Source organism: Papilio polytes, unplaced genomic scaffold (genome assembly GCF_000836215.1).
Source record: "Papilio polytes unplaced genomic scaffold, Ppol_1.0 DF824224.1, whole genome shotgun sequence".
NCBI classification, from domain to species: domain Eukaryota; kingdom Metazoa; phylum Arthropoda; class Insecta; order Lepidoptera; family Papilionidae; genus Papilio; species Papilio polytes.
Genome location: NW_013524980.1, coordinates 34,453 through 56,427, shown reverse-complemented (window position 1 = coordinate 56,427; position 21,975 = coordinate 34,453). Strand labels below are relative to the sequence as shown.

The 21,975-nt window shown below is 33.1% G+C and overlaps 3 protein-coding genes across 4 annotated transcripts; 2 read left to right on the top strand and 1 right to left on the bottom strand.

The window, feature by feature from the left end:
* Positions 1-455: 455 nt before the first annotated feature.
* LOC106110609 lies at positions 456-3,984 on the top strand. The gene has a single exon (XM_013292494.1). It carries the CDS (start codon positions 473-475, stop codon positions 3,755-3,757), a length of 3,285 nt encoding a protein of 1,094 aa, XP_013147948.1. The 5' UTR covers positions 456-472; the 3' UTR covers positions 3,758-3,984.
* On the bottom strand, positions 1,761-8,146 carry LOC106110610. Of its 2 annotated transcripts, none has more exons than XM_013292496.1 (5): positions 7,646-8,146; positions 6,798-7,023; positions 6,340-6,460; positions 5,339-5,548; positions 1,761-1,850 (listed from the first exon to the last, which is right to left on the bottom strand). In XM_013292496.1, the coding sequence occupies exons 1-4, from the start codon at positions 7,798-7,800 to the stop codon at positions 5,379-5,381; spliced, it is 672 nt and encodes a 223-aa protein (XP_013147950.1). In that variant the 5' UTR covers positions 7,801-8,146; the 3' UTR covers positions 1,761-1,850; positions 5,339-5,378. The 2 variants fall into 2 exon arrangements, with proteins under 2 accessions (XP_013147950.1, XP_013147949.1); XM_013292495.1 differs by lacking the exon at positions 1,761-1,850 and adding an exon at positions 4,115-5,120.
* Positions 8,147-10,002: 1,856 nt separating this feature from the next.
* LOC106110598 (kappa-type opioid receptor-like) lies at positions 10,003-15,766 on the top strand. The gene is made up of 4 exons (XM_013292480.1): positions 10,003-10,009; positions 13,504-13,707; positions 14,805-14,974; positions 15,068-15,766. Exons 1-4 carry the CDS (start codon positions 10,003-10,005, stop codon positions 15,764-15,766), a joined length of 1,080 nt encoding a protein of 359 aa, XP_013147934.1.
* The last annotated feature ends 6,209 nt before the right edge of the window (positions 15,767-21,975 follow it).

The window sequence follows — 21,975 nt, the reverse complement described above, 5'->3', positions numbered from 1 at the left end:
ATGGATGGATGGATGTTTGTTAGAGTTTGTAGCCTAAACTGCTGAACGGATCGCAATGAAATTTGGCATACATGTAGAGGATAATCTGGAAGAACACATAGGCTACTTGGTTTAGTTTTTTTTAATACCAAGCGGACGGAGTCGCGGGCGAAAACTAGTTATTTATAAATGTAGCTAGTATATTATGACAATAATTAGTAAGATGTTTTTGGAACTCTGCTACCATAAGAGAAGACTTCAAGTGGATTTAAACCTTAATTAACTAATTGCTCCTAATTTACGGCAGGCTCGAACCCCTCAATGGAGTTTGATGGTACGTTCTTTTGTTTGGAAATTCTAGTAGGTACATGAAAAATTCTCTCCTTTCTACTTGGGTATAAATTGAAGGTTTGATAAAAACAACATAATTTATTACAATAAAAAGGTTTTATTTAATAATAAGTTTGGCTGCAAAAATGTCATCTGTCAAAATATGTTTTACGTAAATAAGAGGAAATATTATTGTTTCTATTTTTTATTAATACATTATTTCCAAAAAGTGTTAAATAAGAAGCCTCATGCTCAAGAACAGCAAGCTGTTTGGCGACTTGAATGTGCACTAGGTGTTATATCAGAACCGGATTGTCCTGTGGATGGAGGTTGGTCCCCTTGGTCCTCCTGGTCAACCTGCCACGGGACGTGCGACGATGTTGGATATCGCAAAAGGACAAGAGAATGCAATAATCCACCGACTTCCAAGGAAGGCATACCATGCAGTGGTTCCGACGAACAAATCGAATCTTGTTATCTAACACACTGTGTAGTGGATGATTTTAGAAAATGTTTAAATGGAGATTCCATTAGAACAGATGCAATGCGACAGTTAGAAACAGTACCAAGCATAATGGAGCGATGTCTTCAAGTTGAATGTACGTTTTATGACATTGAAAACGCTTTAGCAGAAGACAATACGTGGCAGCTTAACCCTGAAATTATATGGAACGCTCTTCAATGTGTTAAACATAATGTAGGGTGTCCTGTAGCGGGAGAATGGGGTCCATGGGGAGCGTGGTCAGCATGCGGCTCACTTTGCGGTAAAGGATTTCACTGGAGAATCAGAAAATGCGACACTCCTCCGCCATCTGATGATCGGCTAATATGTCTTGGAAATCCTCTACAATTTGAAGACTGTGAAGGCGATCAATGTGCTATTGATGAGAGTTACACCGGAGAAAATACAGGAGGCAATTGGAGCAAATGGGGAGAATGGTCCCCGTGTTCTGAAAATTGTGGTATTGGTGTAAGGCGTAGGAGAAGGGTATGCATTGAGAAACAAAAGCCACATATTTCTGCTAAATGGGGAACACATTGTAGGGGTCAACATGCTCAAATGGAAGTTTGTAAAAACAAAGAGTGCTTACTAGATGGCGGGTGGTCAGGATGGGGCATATGGGGACCTTGTTCACAAACATGTGGAGCAGGTAGGCGCTTTAGAACTCGGTCATGCACTAGGCCAATGCCATCTGGAGGTTCGAATTGTGTAGGTCCTAAATATGAAGAAGGCCCTTGTCATCAGATGCCTTGCGATGTGTTTTCACACGTTGTTGCTTTATTTAATGGGGATTCTTTCTTGCAGTATGATTTTTTGCAGAAACGGTCAACATTATTTCATTCGTTTATACGATTTATGCCTCTTTCCCCTCACGGCTCGCTCATAAGAAGAGGAGATATATCTCATCCTCTGGTAAGGCTCAGTCTACAAAAATGGTATCTATGTTTGGACGCTAGAGGATTATCACAGTCATGCAGTCCTCTTCGCATCTGTTCGACTTTCGTTCTGGAGCCGGCTGCTTGGCATTCTGCTATGATCACTGTCAACAAAGAAAGTATTTCGCTTAGAATAAATGATGCCCAGATACCCATACATGGAATGTTCCCTTGTGATCCTGAGCTAACAGATGATATGACGTTTATTACTGTTGGTGAAAAATTTCATGGAGTCGTTCAAGAACTAATTGTGAATTTTATACCTTTGGTCATGATGATCAATCGTAATCGATTGGCTAGGACTGACTTCGTTCCCACTTCTGCCTCAAATATAGCCTATGAAAAGGCAAATATTGAGGAAGCTTTTCTCTATCTCGAAAACGATCAATACTTAAGGTTGCCTTGCTTCGATGATCAAAATGAATGGAATTTGCAACTAACTCTAAAACCCAAAAAGGAGGTGGGAATAATACTTTTTCTTCCAGGAATTCAGGAAGATGATTGGCTTTGTATCGCTTTAACTAACTCAAGATTGAAAATAAAATTATCTTTACGTGGCTTTCGTTCGGAGACCACCAGCTCAACGGAATGTTTACCTGACCAATGGCTAGATATTATGTTATCTAAGCAAAGCGAAAGTGGGACCATTGAAACCATTATAAATGCATCGGAACGGCTCCATGTTCTGCTAACATTCTCTACAACTAACAAAAGACACAGTGTTTACCCATTTTTCTCGATACGACCAAATCAAAACGAGTCTAATTTGAAACAAAATATTAGTTTAGCCAATGTTGTAAATAACACTACGTATGTTCTATGTTACGATGAATTTTTTATCGGAAACATACCGCTTGAATATAAAAACGTTAACAGCGAAGAACTGACCTCTTATTCAGGAATAATAGCGTCTTTAAAAGTAAATAATAATTTTATAGACCTTCATAGTTTTGGAGTTGAACGAATTAAAGATAATAAAATTCAACTATCCTCACGCACATCGAGCATATCTGGTTTTTATTACGAAACTAGCTGGGGGATAAGTAATAGTTTAAATCTGACATGTTTACACGCCAGAACAAAACGAACACCTAACAAGGCCTGGTGGTTTTATTTAGATAATGCCATTAATAGTATTTTAGAGAAGAAATCTGCAAAAGCCGTTGATGACGGAAAAGTACTACGACTTATTGCTAAAGCGCCAAACTACCATAGGGGTTTCTACACTTGCCGTGCGCATACAATGAAGAGAACATGTAATATTGTGACGTACGGTGTTATAGGAGAACTTCAATACAAACTGGCAGAGCCGGACGCCACCACAATAATAGCAATTTTCACAACTATACTATTAGTTCTTGGGACGTTGGGGTGGTTGGTTATAGAAGGTATAAACGATTTGCGTAATGGTTACGGTTTCTTTCGAGATGCTCATTTGTCACCAGAGGAAGAAGCAGCGGCAGTTTGTAATTACATTGACCAAAATCTTCATTTATACGGATCTAGAAGCGCTGCTGATATTGCAAAAGCCAGGGCAAGACGTAAAGGTAAATATTTAGGAGGTCGATCGAGTTATGCAGCTCAAGAACCACAAGGCAGAATACAAATTGAAAAAAATCTATCGAAGGGCGGGGATTATCCTTTGAGTGAACCGGAAGAGCTGCCGGCGTTGCCCGAAGTTAAAAGCTTTGTCGCGAATGCAGTTCACAACGTGTATAGATGTGAGCCATCATACATTGCCTCACCAAATCTCGCTTCTAATAATACAGCGCAATCTCAACCGCTGTCTTCATCGTTACAAAGCTCACCAAGGGATCTATTCCCACATTTGTTAGTGTGTAAATCACAAAGTCCTGGTATCGAGAAAGACGAGACACGAAAGAGGTGCTTGCTGCTTAATGAGGTGATTGATGATAAAATAAATACCTCATCACCGGAAACATCACCTTGTAAGTCCCCCGCTCATAAAATCTTGAATAAATTCTACATGTTAAAGCATAGTGATGACTGAAATTTAAAATGATCTGTAAAAGTGATGGTTCATAATTATAGACCCTTTAAACTGAATAATAGGACTTTTTCCAATATCCTAATTATTTAATCTTTTTTTTTCCTATAAGCACTCGCTTTATTCTTTCAACTTTCATAAAGTTTATTGTATTTGGTTTATAATAATGTAAGAAGAATATATGTCTAAGTTTGTTATAATTACAGCACAATTTTGTGAAACTTAAATATGTACCTATAAGATTATTTATTTAATGTGTATTATGTTGGTATTTATTGATTAGAAATTAGTTAATAAATAAAACACTTTGGACACTATGTATTACATTTATATTTCAGATCCAATCAGATACATTAATGAAATATTATAGTATAATAATGTCCAATTTTTAAATAACATTAAAATGCTAAGCTTACATACTTTAGATTATATATTGTGCAGAAGCAATAAATAAACGGTATACGATTTGGTTACATATTTCATTAATATTATGTTTTTAAAAGTTGAATACATGGAATACATAGAACACTACAGTTTATTAATTTTCTATTTCTATTAACACTATTCTGGCACTACATACGCAACGTTACGGCTGCGAATAATTTTCACATGTAAATATTAAAAAACATTGTACTTGTATGTCATTCTCATGGAGCAACACAAACTTATTGACTAGGAATACAGTGACAGAAAATGCTCTACCACGTACATACAAAATAATTTATGGCAAGTATCATTAAATGTCTTTTTAAACGCTATTTAATAAATAAACATTTCATAAATTAATAATTCAAATATAAAAAACATTATAAATTTAACCTATTCAAGGAACATAACTATGACTAAGAATTATTTGTGCAGAACTTTTTCAATTACTCTACATTTAGGTTTGTATATTTAAAATAGGTATGGTGATAAAATGTGACAATAATTATAAATACTACAGAAAACATTTTTTTTTTGACACAAGTGACATTGAAGAACGGCACAAACATGTTCAAGGAACTGGAAGAGACTAGAACAAACCTCACCAGACTAAGGAATACTACCTAAGGTGAGTACAATATATACCACTATATGGTATTCCACCAAAACTCACTGGAAATTGACTATTTAATTTTTTAATACTTTTCTAATAGCTACAAAGACTATTATAAAATGTTAAATACTAATATCGCCAAAATACATTGCGACAAAATGACTTCATAATTATTATTTAAAACATATTAAAACCAATAATATATATATAATAAGGCTGTTAAACAGTTTTCGGAATAATACTCATAAGAGTAAATATTAAAATAAATCCTTTCATGTAATTTCTACATGTCATTCATGTAATTTGGAATGATTAATAAATTAAAACCTGTAACAATTATACAAGTTTGCATTAAAACAACCTTCTAGATATGTGAATTTTAGAAATTACAATTAAAATTCTTAAGCTATTGTTTATTTTCAAGGGTAATTGCAGGACCATACCTAGTAATATTGTAGTTAAATGACAGAATAGAACTGACAATTTGGAAAAAACATTTTCAGTTGTATAGTATAGACAGAAAATTAATAAGACTTAATACTTACTAATAGACAAAAATTTGGCTCATCATAACACATTAATGTTTTACTTGAATTTTTTGCATTTCAATGTTTTATTGCAACGTAATTTCAGTGAACATTGTTTTTGGTAGAAAATCGCAGTTCCCAAAACTCCACCACTCAGGATTGCTGATATTAGAAAATTGCCCATAAGTTTTAAATCTGCCGAGTCTACATATACCGTAAACAAGCGCGCTGGAAAGCACAAAAATATATGAATCAATACATATGGAATTACCAACTGAACTATATAAAATTTAGTGAATAAATAAATGCTTAAGAAAAGTGGGAAACATTTTGAATATAAGTTTGCAGAAATCTCTAAGTTTATATTAGTATTGTAAAACCAAATCAATTTCACTTCTAACTAAAGTTATAAAGATCAAAATTGTATAGTATATTGTATTCCTTCACCATTACAAATCTATAGATGAATTCAATTGAAATAAGAAACTATATTCACTCAATCATGTGTTTAAAGTCTGTAACTACAGACTTACAAAGGTTAAAATATTTATATAGGTCTCTTGTAATTTTTCATTTCCAATTAATTCAACTGTAAATGTGAACATTAAACAAAATAATTACATGATGTCCTTCAACAGTCTGTCCTTTTACAACACTCTGCGATATACTATCAGTATATATTAACGAGGCTTCATCCGCATGGAATTATAAAAACTTTTTTTTATTGTTTACATTTGTCAAATTCTCAATTGCTGTTACCATAATAAACTTGCTTTCATAATGCTGGCAGCTTGGAGTTTATGGTAAAGAAAGGTTTTTTTCAATTCATTTACCCCCTAAGTTTAATAGCGTCTAAATAATACCCTAAAGTGTGTTGTAAGTGTAGGGTTTTTTATTGAAGAAATAATTATTCCCAAATATGCTGTGATTGCTAACATTCTATGCCACAAAGTAGTGTGTTTATGCTTTATTACATTAGTATAGAAATATAGATTATTTTATTACATCATTATACTTACTCAAATTAGTAGATAGGGAGATAATCCATGTAGTCAATGAAACATCATCAGCATGGCCCGTTTTAATCATTCCATAAATATACGATACTTTAGCGAATGCACTCAGAGGTGTACAGAATGGCTGAAATTAATAACAAATTATATACAAACTGAATATGATCTAGATAAAAAATCATATTGAACATAGAAAAGAATTCTAGTTTTACTTTTGTTTTTCTCTTGAACTAAATTCGGAACATTAGGTTGTTTTACATTTACATATTTGTTTATGTTGAATTTTTTTTTATTGTTAAAAATATAAAAGTTAATATTACTCCAGGATCATATTTTAAATGATCAAAAATTACAAGAAATCCTAGAAATGAAAGTAATACAAATACAATATGTATAAGGCAAACAATAGCAGCTTCATAAAGTTTAATAATATGAGTGCTATATCTTCAATAACAGCTACTTACCACAAGAAAGTTCAGAATCTCTCGCGGCAGAAATTCAATCACAAATCCCATAATAGTCAGGAAATAAACAAGTGCTGCAAATGGCACTGCCAATGACCCGAGTAAGTGTTTATATTTCAGCACATAGTATAGAAAAATATACATTTGGACCAATATAATCGGGTATTCCATATAAGTCATGAGGCTGTACTTGTTGGTGAAATTATACAAAGTCACTACTGTAAACCTGAAAAACGAATAAACCAAATCACATTTTTATTAGTAACATGGTTAACGTTCCAATTGATGGCCCTAGGTAGACTATTATTAGTCACAATATTGCAATTTGCACTATTTTTACATTTTTTCAGCTTACTTGGAAAATACCAATTTTTGTATAAATGATATCCAGATCAGGTGTATCCAAACTTACGTCTTAGGACCGTAACATTTTTTATATTCCAGGGCTAAAGCAATTTTAATTTTAGTACCCACCTAAGCATGCACAAGCTTTATTGTTTTTCAATTTCTATTAATAGTGTATTCTGTAAGTTGTGACATGTAAGGACATCTACTTGTAAGTAGTGATACAATGTAATAACAGTATGTACTATCTATTTTAGCTACCCAAACCGAGTAATTATCGAACAGTAACACTTTGGCTGTTGTGGGCCAGATTTGGGAAGAGGGCAGTGGTTGGAGACCCCTGATCTAGAGACTGAAGTACAACATTCACACACAAAATAATAAATAATTAAGCCAACAGTGTTCTGCATTAGACACAAATGAGTTGTTAGAAAAACACAATTCTACTAGAGTGGGGCAAATAAGCTGCGGATTATCAAACTTATCAAACCAAGAATACAAACCCTCCAATTTCCAGCGCCAAAGCTAGAATGTATATGCAGTCTGCTGATCTTGATCTCTTGACACTCAATATCTGAGGCACTTTCAGAAAAAGGCATGATAGTATGGTTAAGGTACTAAGAACATTTGCTATGAATTGTGAATAATTTTCTTCCATGGTGTGTTACTTTAAATCACAATAGATTTTTATTACACGACCCTACGAGTATCGATCGATCTTTTGCTACGAGCTTGGCTGGGGTCTTTAAATTGCTCCGGCAATTGTGCGATAAATTGTTGACAAGGTCAAATAGATAAAAATAAACGTATCAAAATTTACTCCGCCAAGAACATACCGACAAAACATAATATAGAATTATATTTACACATATATTCAATAAAACTTTAGCATTTTTAATAAATATGATAAACAAATTGTTAAAAGTTAAGTCTTAAAGTCCACCAACACTACATTTAATTTAAAACGACATAAAATTGCACGAAATTGTTAAAATTTAAAATTCTATATTCTTTTACAGCAATGTCAAGAAACAAGAAATCAATACATTTTACTTTTTTAACAAATCGTTTAGAAACGCTAAGATGAAATGCCACTCGTACATATTTTTATGAACAGTTTGTTAGGGTTATTTTAAGCTAACATTCAATAAATTTAAAAATAAGTAATGTCCTATTTTTTATCACTTTTTGCATATTTTAATTTATTCATTTTGTATGTTATGGTTGCTTACTATTAATTTGTAGTTATTTAGATTTTTTATAGTGTCAACATTTGCCTACTTTGTTTTTGGTACGATCCGATGCTGGCAATAAGCGTAGCACGAAAAAAATATTTGGCATAACTTGATGTCTAGATGGCGCCACATGTTTCACATTTCGATAATTTGGTTCTACTCGGTGGCTTATTGTTGAAACTTCGACTTTGCAATAGGGATTTGGGTTTGATTCATGAAACTTTTTATGATTTACGCTCGATGTATGACATGACAAGATACCTTTACGCAAACACCATATCATTTCGAACTTATCATACTTTATGAAAACTACACTGATATCTTGGTGCGTGGCAGTCGAGTACACTGCCACGCACCAAAGCGAGCTTGCAGGAATACATCAGACACGTGCAAATGAATCAAGATCTTAATAACTATAAAGTTTTAAAACATGTTTCTGTTTGAAATACATACTTCCCAGCTTTCTTAATAGTTAGACTTCATTGTCTGTAGGTTTACTTTTCGCTTCCGCCCAAATCTGACTTACAAAAGTTTGAATGTGATTTATAAGGAATTGTTATAAATATTAGACGTCAAAATTGCATTAGACACTTTTTATATAAAGAAGAGCTAGTGCTTGACACGATCTCACTCGATGTTAATTGGTGATGTGGTCAAAGAGATGGTACGCGCAAGTTTAGCAGGTGCATCTTCACTCCAATAATCTTACTTCTTCTTACTAATATTATAAATGCGAAAGTTTAGATGGATAGATGGATGGATGGAAGTTTGTTAGAGTTTGTAGCCTAAACGGCTGAACGGATCTCGATAAAACTTGGCATAGACGTTGAGGATAATCTGGAAGAACACATAGGTTACTAATTTTGGTATTTTGAACTCCACGCAGACGGAGTCGTGGGCGAAAGCTAGTAGGTTATAAATCAATGATTTCTCCAATTTGACCATGGTTTAATTGAACGATAAGTTATTAATTACTTTTGTATCTCTACCACCACCAACAAAGCGGGATGAATAATGATGATATCTCGACAAAATAATAACATTGAATTATTATTTACTAAAAAAAACATTCTCGTAAATATCTAAAATTTGATTATATTTATTGGGCACGAAATTATTTTTAAACATTACATTACATCATTTGGCCGCCAGATAGTCGCCAACAAAGCAGCGAAGTCAGTTGTGTGGGTGGATGCGCAGTGCACAAGTTTCTTACTTAGCGCAGCTTCAACCCTGAGGTCCTCCCTCTGCGCCCTGAGATCAGAACGTTCCGAGCTTTCCCCTTCATCAGTCGGTTCATTCGAATTCTAAAAGCGTGAGAGGAACATTTTGCCGTTTTTTTCAAAACATCGCCGCGAGCGTAAAACTTCAAAAGTTGTTAATTCATTTTAATAAATTCATATTAAGAGCATATTTTTTATTATTTTCATATATTATTATATTTAACAATCATGTATATCACTTACTTGAAACTTTGTGAGATTCTATCCGTTTCTTGTATGTTCATGCATTTTTTTGATGACAACCAAGAAGAGGAAATAAATGAAACAGAAGAAACAAAACAAAGAGAAGAACAGGTATAAAGACTTAAGCAAAAATTCCAAGTCAAAAAAAGGAAATTCAAAATGCCAGGTTAGTAATACCATAAGTAAAATTAAAAAAATAAACAGCTCCGTAAATTAAAGAAGCTGGCGTTTTCTTTAGTTTATTTTTTATAAATTAATATTTACTAATAATTTAGCATCTTTATCATAGATTTTAAATCTGTAAAAACGATTACATCTTTTTTAAATTGTTTTCGGAAAAGAAGATTTCAAAAAGCGATTTTTGCTGCAATGTTGATGTTTTATTTGATCCTTTTCTTGTAAATTCACCAACAATTTGTTTTGTTAGTAATATACTAAACTATATATGTTTTTTTCCTTTTTTTATACATATATTTTATCTAGGGAAACTTAGCTGCTTTATTTTTTCATTGCGATTGTTTATTTGTGCATATTAAAGTTAAAAAGCGGAATAATAATGTAAAGATTTGTTCCTTACATTTTTACGACTTGTTTGTATGAGCTTAAAAGGAATGCGTTTGAATGTGTAACTAATTGTATGGTCATAACGTGAAATGTGTTTTTTAAGCGTTTTTTACACTCAATGACTCGGTAACATTGTTTTTAAGTCCAGCTACTAATTTCTGAAATTAACAATCGAATTTCAAAATTATTTCAATACGTTGTTTGGGAAGACAAACAAGAATGGATCGACCGCCCTCTAAAGCAGTAGGCCCGGGATTCCTTAGTACTACCGAAGATCCGACCGGGGTGTAAGATGGCTGGAAATAAATTGATGGTCAACAGATTGAAGAAGAAATGTAGAAATAGGGGATTATCTGAAGCCAATTAAATCTGGAAAAATAAAATACAAAAACAATCGGAAGTCTCCGCTTTAAAAGATAGTTGAGATTTTTACTGCTCAATTTGAAGCAAATGGTTCAAAGTATTAATTTAAAATACTTCTGACCATCTAAAATGGTTTTTACATCAATATTGGGTTCTGTAATGTAAAACACAATAGAAGCCGACGGCGTTTGAGAAAACAGTATATAGCTACGTCAGCAGCGACGGACACTCAAGACATGCAGTTGATTTAAACGAGAATAGTAAATTCACAGTCTTAAATTTAAAATCCAAAAGCAAGAATACATTGATAAGGCTTAATATGATTTTTTTGTGTATCCATACAAAAATCGATAATCCAGATTAATACCCGATTTCAATCATTTCCTTTGCCGACTCATGTCTTTTAAATTGACGTTTTAACGCAAATTGATTAACAGAACGAGATACGGTAGAGTATTGATATAAACACTTCGTTGTCTCCGCTACTTCTTTGCCTTCAGCCAAAAGAATTCAACGCGTGGACCAGATGAAGCGAGAGAAAGTGACTGCTGTATTGAAAGGCTGCAATTTTTACAGGAATCTTTAGGCCCTGTAACATATATCACCGTACAATAAAGGATCATTACAATAATTTTATCTGCACTTCTACAGTTTCTACTAGATTTAAGAGTCGTAGTAACAGATTTTTGGGTGTGTCCATCGGCGTCGAAAGCCGAATGATCTGGCAAAGTCTCTGGGATATGGGCAACCCTTATTGGGTCTTTTTCAAAGTACTTTCTATTTCTATTTTAGTTTTATGATTCTCTAGGGGGAGGGGCAGCGGCGGCAACAACTCCACCTGGAGGTAGCCGTTAGGTTTACCAATTTGTGCAACAGATATTGTAGCGCAACTGCATTTCTGTTACCTTCGCAAATTAAAACATAGTTAATTTCGCTTATGTTTTATTTTTTGATGTTTTCGCCAGCGCAACCAGCCAATGCGAAATTATACAATGAGTATGTTAAAGCTATCCTGTCTTATACTTTTTCTTGTCTTTTTCCATGCTAACATTGGGTAAATAATAATGTGTATAGATGACACGTAAGCACTTAATTTAGAACGTAACATAACTGTTTTTCTTAGAAACATTTTAATAATAAAAAAATCTTTATATTTCTTTTTTCTTCAGATACTATTTATATTATATACTGCTTAGTGCTAGCGGATAAGATTAAGTATTAAAAATGGAAAAATTAAGCTTTTTAAATTATCTTTTGTAAATTATGTTTGTGCTTTCTGAAAATAGGTGACGTTTTAAAAGTGGTAGAGCCCGCTTTAACATCACACGAATGAGTCGGCGCGCCCGGTGTAATACCAAGACCACACAGAAAAGAGGCGTGAAGTGGAAGCAAGTCCGCGTTTCGTCTGATGAGTGTGGTGCCGGAGGCCTAACTTAGTCCCTTCCCCTTTCCACCCTTTTCTTAAGAGGAGAGGATGGGAGGGAAAAGTGGATTTGACGGTAGAGGAGATTCATAGGCAGGGAAATGTCCTCTTTATGTGCGTCTCCTCCTCCGTCAGTTAAGGGTAGGCAACGCATCTGCAATTGCGGATGTTTATGGGCAGCGGTCGCTTTCCATTTCAGTGGATTCGGGTGGCCGCTTCGTCGCTTGCCACTTAATATTATAAAAAAAGTCATCAAAAGTTCATAATATAATTTAACAGAACACTATTGAGGTTTTAGCACATTAGCACATGAATACATTGTTTAATATCATGGTCTCGAAAAACATTTACATAGTTTAAGATTTGGCATATTATTAAAAGCTTTTTAGATAGTAAAAATGTTTTTCTAATGCTGGCCACAATTTAAAAACGTCATTGTTGGGTAAGCATTCGATATAAGCAGTTAAAGTATCACCTTATATAGTACCTAATGTTAGTTAATGTTTTGTTCACTTCAATTTCTTACTGTAGTGTGTTAACGTTTATAATATCCATAAAACAATAAGCGAGTAATCAAAAATCAAACTTAGAGACTGGCGGAGCATCGCACATAGTGTAGTTTTCTTGCAAGAGAAAATAGAACGTTTAATGCATTAGTTTTATTGCATTTAAGAATTAGAGACGCATCGTTTAAGCATTTTTTTCATTCGTACGTGTAACTTCTACGATTAGTAGCATCCGTAATTTGATAATCCGAAATATAAAGCAGCAAGAAGGAGGAACATACTGGAATTTCATAATTTGGGGCCTAATTAATACAGTACTAGGAGGTGCAGTTATATTCCCGGAAGGTGGATCCTACCGTGGTATTCAGTGGTGTATCGCAATTTTGCCCGAGACGTCGAGGGGAACATAAGTTCATGTATTGGCGATAGCGTAAAGTTATAAAGAGACGATAGACACTCCTGCGCAGGAGCCTATATTATTCACCCACCTACGCAGGAAGATACTGGCAGCTGACCACCAGCGACCATTCGGTCCGAACACTTTAAGTTACATGACCGCAAAAAACGACATCAGTGAAAATCCGCTACATGTCAGCTGGCCATAGTTACCTTTTATTTCATTACAGTGAACAGGGCAGGCTGTTTAACAATTAGCATGTTTCATTTTATATATAGAAACCGAGTTTTTTATTCATGCTTTAGGCTTAAAATGAATTAGTTTTTCGATAAAGTGTACTTTTGGCATTTTTAAACATATTGTGTGAAGTTTTAGAATCAGTGTGTAATTTTTTTTTATTGTCCCAGGGAAAGGTTCAGCTGCCATGGGCATAGCAATGCTCAACGCCACTGTAGGTGCTTATAACCGCACTTATTCTCCGATCGCGCTGAGCAATGAGTGGTCAAAAGTTAGTCGGCTGCTGTTCGTGGCGATCTTTTGCGTCTTCGGGACGATTATGAATGGATTTTACTTCGTTTCTTTTCTGGTGGAGAAGAAGCTAAGTAAGAAAGGTACGTTTTTTTGCAGGACTAGCTGTTGCTCGCACTTTGCCATCGTGGAATTATAAAAGTACCCTATGATGTTTTACAGCATATATGTACCTTTCTTTAAAACTCCCATCTAAGTCGGTTAAACCGTTGCGGATTTTACCAGGAAACAATGCGGCCTTGCCGACAGACAGCTAGACAAACAGACAACAATCTTAAAAACATTTCGATGTTACAAATACCTTCCAATTTTATTTATCTGTAAATCACGTATTAATAGAGTTTCATTAAAAATGACCGACCTTTAAGCTGGGTAGTTGATTTTTTGTCAAGTTACGACAATATTAATTAAAATTTAAATACAACAAACTTGACTTAACCTCCAATAAAATATTGGGAAACACAATGGGGCTCCGGCAATATGAATCAGTATAACAAACTATAAATTACTATACCAATTTTTATTGGTAAGATCTGCTTTACTTGTAAGTAACTAGTTACTGTGCGTTTAAGTGCAAATATTTTTAATATAATTCCTATTTCAAATCGAACACATGCATACAACACAATACTCATTTTTCATTTGTTTCTATCAAGATTTAAATGATGTAAATGGAAGAATAATAAACAAGGTTTTTACATGTGAATTTAACTCGTAACACATCAATTATCTTCCTTCTTCCTCATATGAATGTTAGCGATTATCATATTAATAAGTGTGAAAGTTTATATGTTTAATGTTACGTCGGAACTTCAGAATGGCTAGACCGATCTGAAGGAACTTTAGAACTGATGTAGATCACAATGTGGAATAGCGTTTACGGTACCAACTCCGTTTTTAATCATACTAATATCATAAATGCAAAAGTTTAGATTTATGGATGAATGAATGGATGGATGTTCGTTAGAGTTTGTAGCCTAAACGGCTGAACGGATGAAATTTGGCATAGATATAGAGGATAGTCTGGAAGAACACATAGGCTACTATTTTTTGTTTTTTTTTTTTTAATTCTACGCGGACAGAGTCGCGGGCGAAAGCTAGTCCTTTTATAATTCTACGCTGACGAAGTACAGCTATCATATAGCAAAGTTAATTAATGCTATTTATTTTGGGGTAACAGGTAATGTGTTTTTGGCTTTGGTCGGACTCGCCGACTTAATGATCACTGGAGGTGTCATGTCAGTGTCGACGGTTGTCCTGCTTTCGGGCCAATGGGACAACCCAGAAGTATGTCACGTTTTACAATTTATAACTGAAGTGTCAACGTACACTTACACAATATTTTTCATGGTAAGTTTAGTTTAAATAATAAGTAGTTAAATTTTTCTGTATGCATTATCTCTTAATATAACAGGTAATTGACTGGGTTTTCATTGTCTACAGCTGGCAGTAGTGGAGAATTTTCTTCAGGTCTCCTGTCAGCCATGTCACACTCGAAAGTTCGTGAACATTGGGGTGAATAACGTAGTACCTCTGGTGTATATCGCGAGTGTTACTGCTGCAATTTACGGAGTATACAGTGGCTATGACTACGACTATTGCCAGCGACTACATTATGGACATTATAATTATAGGGCTTACACCTCTATATTTTTCTATTTTGTTCCATGCATTATAACAATTACATTACTTTTAGCAACAACATTTCATGTAAAAAAACGCGGCGTGAATGAAATTTACTATAAACGTTCTCAACGCTACGACGACGAATATTCTCGCGCTGCCTTAAATGTTTTGGCATATTTTCTGTACGTTATAGCCTGGACACCCTACCTGATTATTATTTATCAGTATCCTCAAACATCGGATTCAAAATATTACAAATGTGCTTGGCTAGGGATTTCCCGATCGGTAGTGACTAGCATCTTTTACTGCACTTTGGATAACGATTTCCGACGAGCGTATGGTTACCTCTTTAACTACTGCTTCTGCAAAACGACTGTGTCATCGTCATACTATTCGCGTAACAGAAGGGCTAAACACAGGCCAACTAATGAGGTAGGCCTTAATGTCTTGACTCAAGCCCTTAACCCCCAGAGATCTGCGTCTGCGTCGCGGTCGATGGAGACGATAGAATTATGAGCACCTGCCCCGCGCCAGTTCAGGGACTCCGCGGTCAGCTGCAACATTTCACCACCTAAGCCTAACATTACCAAGGTTTACGTACAAATTAATACTAATAATAACTCAGAAGTATATTATGACACGTACTCTCCCACAAATACGGATTCGGAAACGGAAATACGTTAAGTGTATTTCAATATCAAAATGTGCGTCCATGATCCTATTCTTCAAAAAATTGACTAACAATAAAATATATCTAAAATTGTAATCTAAATGTGTTTACATTCAAAGTTATACTTTGAGTATTTTCATAACAACACCACCAGTTTCCCTTGTTCAATCAAAAAGATACTCGCGGTTGCAATGATGTAAAGTATGGGATCATCATCAAATCCTTTGATCTAGATAAACGTATACGATTACACGCACTTGTCAGTGCGTTTATATTAGTTGTCGTTTCTGACATTTGTAACACGAGAGTGTAGTATTGTTTTTTATTGAAGAAACATATCTTAACTTTATATTTATAATATGATGTATGAACATATCACATCATATTTGAACATATCAGAAAGCTCAATTGAAATTTGACATCATGTTAAATATTAATTGTATTTTAAACTTTTTTTGGAAAACTGAAATGGTTGAATATATTGCAAAAATATCAAAGTCACCCAACACAATTTTATACTTACGGCATACAGCGAGACCATTTTTAAAAAGATAAAATCTTTTCTGTACTTTTAAATGTATTTCTATTTGTATTATTAAATAAATAAGGGTCCTATATAAAGCTTTAAACTTATAATTTATTTTAAAAATATAGATTTTTTCTAAAAATGGCAAGAAATGAGAAACTTTCAACTTTTAGTTTGAAAATATTATTAATGAACGTTCGATTCAATTTTTAATTTAAATTCAAATACAAGTAATTGATATTTACTCGTTTGCATTGAATGTTAAATTTGTGCTCAATAATGCACACAGTTTAGTAATTCTGCTATTATAGGTATTGTATTTATCAAAGTTAACTACGTATTCGTGATGTAACATCTTTATCCTTTATCTAAGAAATATTTCTAGTGCATTGGACGCACATTTATAATCCGTGGAAGACGTATTTTTCAATATTTACATAGAACATAAGCAAATTTATATAATAACGTAGATTTAATTAAAGTGATATACATCTGAACCACATGAAATGTACGTAATCAAACAAAAACTCAGGCTCTGAAAACGGATACCGATTTTGTGTAAATAGTTCTGTGTGAACTAGAAATAGTTGCTAAAAGTAGTAAAAAATACGTGTTAAAAATAAAGTGTTAAAAAATACAAAAAAATGTAGCATTAAGTAAAGTGAATTTGATCGGCGCCCTCCTTTAAGATGGACCAATGGTGAAGACTGTGAAAAATGTTTGCATGCGAACCGCGGAGGGTTGCATTGGCAAAGGTTTATGGATGTAAATTAGTGTAATTAAATACATTTAAACAGGATCGTAACATAGAGAGGTAGACAGTGGATTCGGATTTGCGTTTAGTGCAGTCCAGCCTCCATCGATGCCAGCTCAATAGTTGCGAGTTCCATTAGTAATAGTTACTACATTATTCCGCCGTAGCCAAAATCGCTTTCAAATTAGAAATAAAAACAAAGGAAATACAAAAAAAAAAATAAAAAATAAAAGAAATTCAAAAAATTACAAAATACAAAAAATACAAAAAAAGTAGCTCTAGTGTAGAATGTAGAGGTTAAACATTGTTTCAGTAGTCGAAAAGTAAAAGTATTTTGTGTGTTATCTGACATTAAACGTCGTAGCCGGCTCAGTACTAATGGTTATTGTTAAAGATCAGTGCAATGTGTTGAACAATTACGGCAATGCCTAAACCGAACTATGTGTTTTTGCAATGTATTGGACAATTACAATAACCCCCAAAACGGACTATACATGTGTTAATGCGATGTGTTGGAAGTTACAATAACGCCTAAAACGGACTATATATGTGTTTATGCGATGTGTTGGAAGTTACAATAACGCCTAAAACGGACTATATATGTGTTTATGCGATGCGTTGGACATTAACAATTACGCCCAAAACGATCTACCTGGACTCGAAAATGGATACCGATTCTTTAGCGATCATGTGTTAAATCGGAAAATAATATCATTTCTATTATTTACAATGTTTAGTTTCCAAATTTTTCTGTTCTGAAATACTTTAATATATTTGATTCAATTTAAATGTAAGAATTTTATTCAAAGTAAAGTTGATTTATGTATTTTTATTTCCTTTTTGAAAATACTTTTATTTGTAGGATTTAAAGCCTACACAAAAAGTGTTTTTTTGTAGTTTTAACTGTACTAATTCTATCTTCATGTAGTGGGCTTATGTGAAATAGTTGTAGATGTTATTACTATAGAAAGCTTTGTAATATAGCGTGTGTTAACATATTTAAGAATTTTCAAATGTATGTTACATTTTGTCGTAACAGTCCGGGTAAAAACCTTTGTCAATAAAGAATAACTCCGAGATTTCCTTTCATTTAAAATACTGATAAGTAAAATAACAAAATATTCCAAAACAACATTACAGGTATCCAGCATTATATATATAATAATAATAATAGTTTCATGGTTGAATACATACGTTACATTAAAAATGTCGTAGTATCCAATAGGCAAATGTTGCAATTCAGTTTAAGAGTTTATTTCCAAAAGGTTTTTGTTTTTAATTCATTGTTTTTTTAATGCTGGGTTTTTTTTTTACATTTAATTATTTAAACTTGATCATACAGTGGACACGTATACTCCGTGTGCTTGAAGTATGCAACAGATGATGTCTGTACCGTTCATCTACACATGCGATCAAGTTATGAATTTGATAACTGACAAAGGTTTGCATGTTACCCACTGTACAATTGTAATGTAATTTTTGAATACTGGTCACTAATTAACTATTTATAATCTATAATTTTTATTCCACCTTGAGTTTCCACCATCGAAATATCTTTACCAAAAACATATCGTCGTCCTTTTCATTCACATCTAAAAAATACAGATAACAAAGTATTTTCGTATGGGTGTTTCGGCAGTGAAAACTCACGGTTAAGACTTCTACAATTTCTTTTTTAACTTCAAAGTGGTGAGGTCGTTCGAGATGGCTTTGAAAAGTTTTTACAATTATTTTCAATCATATTCTTACAGGACATATCCGTCCTTTGAGATATTTTTGTATTTGAAAGTAATAAATAGTATTTATGAGGTTATAGAAGAGTGTATATATTTTATCCGAGATTCTATTTTTATTCACTTAAACGTATCAAATGTTGTTCTCGATGAGTAAAAAACGCGATTAGACGGCGCGACACGAGTTGACACAACACAAAATGTCAAGTGGAAGTTTTTTAGCCTTTGTGTCGTAAGCTGTCCATTGACCACCTCAAGTCGCTGTCATAACTCACAGGACATCAATGCAAAATCCCTATTTTTGTACTCAACCTTTATCGTACCGGAAAACCGTACCTGCGTTAAATTTTCTAATACAATGTGAACGTGGACTTTAATATTTCACAGAGATAGAAAATTCAAACAGGATGTAGGTACTAAATGAAATTTTCAGTTTAATAAAACAAAATATTTTTGATGAGAATGATTGAGATTTGATAAGAAATGGAGCGAACGACTGTTTCCTTCGTTATCTATTTTTATATAGATATATTGTAAAATTTTATATTTTACTATTTTTTTGACACAGCTATATACAAATACTATTTTCAAAAAGAAATTGACCAGTATATAAGTATGTAGAATTTGAAGTATCTTTCTCTTGTAGATATAAGAACGTAGTAGCTTTAAAACCTGCATTCCTTATAAAACATATCGTATTCGTTTACTTACGTAAATATACTTATATATGTCACATTCTCATATGTTACCTGATTGAATTAATATTATTTTAAAGTTGTTGAATATTGTAACATGTTATATTTTTAATAAGTTTAAACCAAATATGTTAGGTTGATACTGCCAGATACATAATCCGGGGCATAAACTACTTGAATTCACAAATTGTATATATCTTGAAATGATCGCATTAACTAAAATGACACAGATGCAGAAATGTATAATACAGTAAATAGGTACATTTTTACTTAAAAAGATGACGATATCTTAGCACAATAATGCAGCACAAAAAGATAATGTAAAAATACCTCAAAGACATGTAAAGTGCCGGATAAACGATCAATTTTTTTCTCAAATTTTGTATATTTTTCAAAATTAGATTGTATGCGACTTTGACGCTTTTGTCCATATTTGAAGTCTTTGGCGAATGTTTAGTCAAACAAATTTAGCAAAACATTTGATTGTTTACAAGGCGCTTTAAATTTAAGAGCTCCGTATCTGGTGGTGTATATTTTTAAATGTTTTTTTTACAAATTCTGCTGAGAGTAATCGATGTTATCCTGCTGTAGAAACTTTATGAATGTTAAAAATAGTTAGTGTAGGTTGGCAAGAAGGTTCTTTATGGTTTTAAGTATGCAATAATACTCAATATCTTGCATGAATTTAAACTTTGTATGGAAAATTGAACTGTTTTTCAACTTAAATTACAAGAAATTAATTTTTACAGCAAATTAAAGGTAATATCGAGTATCAAATCCCATCTGAACATTTAACTTTAACAGAAAAATAACCTTACAAATTTAACTCTATGAATTGGAGCAAACCTAAAATACTTTCTTGCCAAACATTTCTTTAGTAGCTGTTATTAAATGTCTATTTAAATATATGTGTATGTACCATGCGTTTCAAATAAGATTGTGCTTGAAAAAGCGCCGTATTGTGAAGTAACAGACCCCTTAGATAAAGTGACTTTCGATTAGTGATATCGCTTGTAGAATCGACAAAATATGTCAAAACGTATCTGAATGAATACGTGACAAGCATGTGACTTATCAAATATTATTGTCAGTTCCATACATTTAGACTTTTCGATCAGCGATAACGATAATTGAATGTTACTTTGTTTAAAATACAAAATAAGAAAAACCAGTTGAACAGATTTTTTGTTATATACGCATCTTTATTCCAATATCGTCACTATCCTCAATAGCTGTTGAAAGATTTACATAAAGTTGAAACAACTTTTGAACTGTCGAAAAAAAATTAACAGTCAGAGAACAATATAAAAAAATGGTGACTTTATAGGTATAAAGGTGAGTATACACGTTAATTGTTAATCTGCCGGCACCAATTGTTGGTCTTATCACTGTACGACCGTCAGTACACGGAATCGATAGCGACAGATTTTGAACGGTCGTCGTACAGATGCTTTTAATGTCGTCGATAAAAATTTTCACCTTAAAAAAATGTCGTCGCTTATAATTGTCACCACTAAAAAATCTTAAAGCTTAAACTATCGACTACTTAAGTTTTCCGTGTACAGCGGTCCTAAAAAAATAACATCTACATGATTATTGTTAAATTACCTTAATAACGCTCAATTTTGTTTAAAACGCATTTAGAAAAAAGTTTAATAAATTCTTTGTGTGTCTATAAATGAATTTTATTTTTCTCTTACATTTTCATTTTCGACCCTATGAAAACAGACAAAAATTAAAGCTGCAATCGGATTCATAATCAACTCTGCATTTTAGTATAATAGTTACTTTATTGAAAAGTTCTATTTATTCATTAGAGAACTTAATTTTTTCGAATGTTTAAATCAAATAGTAAGTTGTCGTTAAGCTCGAAGAAAAGCTACATTTCATAGAAAAGGCCGGTAAATATAAATTAAGTTCACCTGATGTTGATCACTGCCTGATGTATTTATAAACAAATCAAATCTAATCATTAATGTTAAGAAAATAGCCTAAATATAAACGACTCTAGGAAAAGGTGGTGCTTTGGAAAACTGGAGTACATTACGTAAGTAACTAAGTTTTTGTTTCAATGTTTTCGATTTTGTTTTTAAAAAAGCTTTGTTCAGATTACTCTATCATTGTAACAAACAAAATACTCGAATATTTCGCATACTGTGAAAATTAAAATTGAATCCTTGAAACTACTTAATTCTAATGAAAAAATAGTTTAAACATGCTTAAAACATTGGATCCAAAAAACGATAAGTTAATAGTTGTCCGTAACTCCTAGAGTTATAATAATCTTGCAAATATGTTATTTCCGTGTAACGAGGCGTTTTTGTTGAATGTCAATCGTCATATAGCC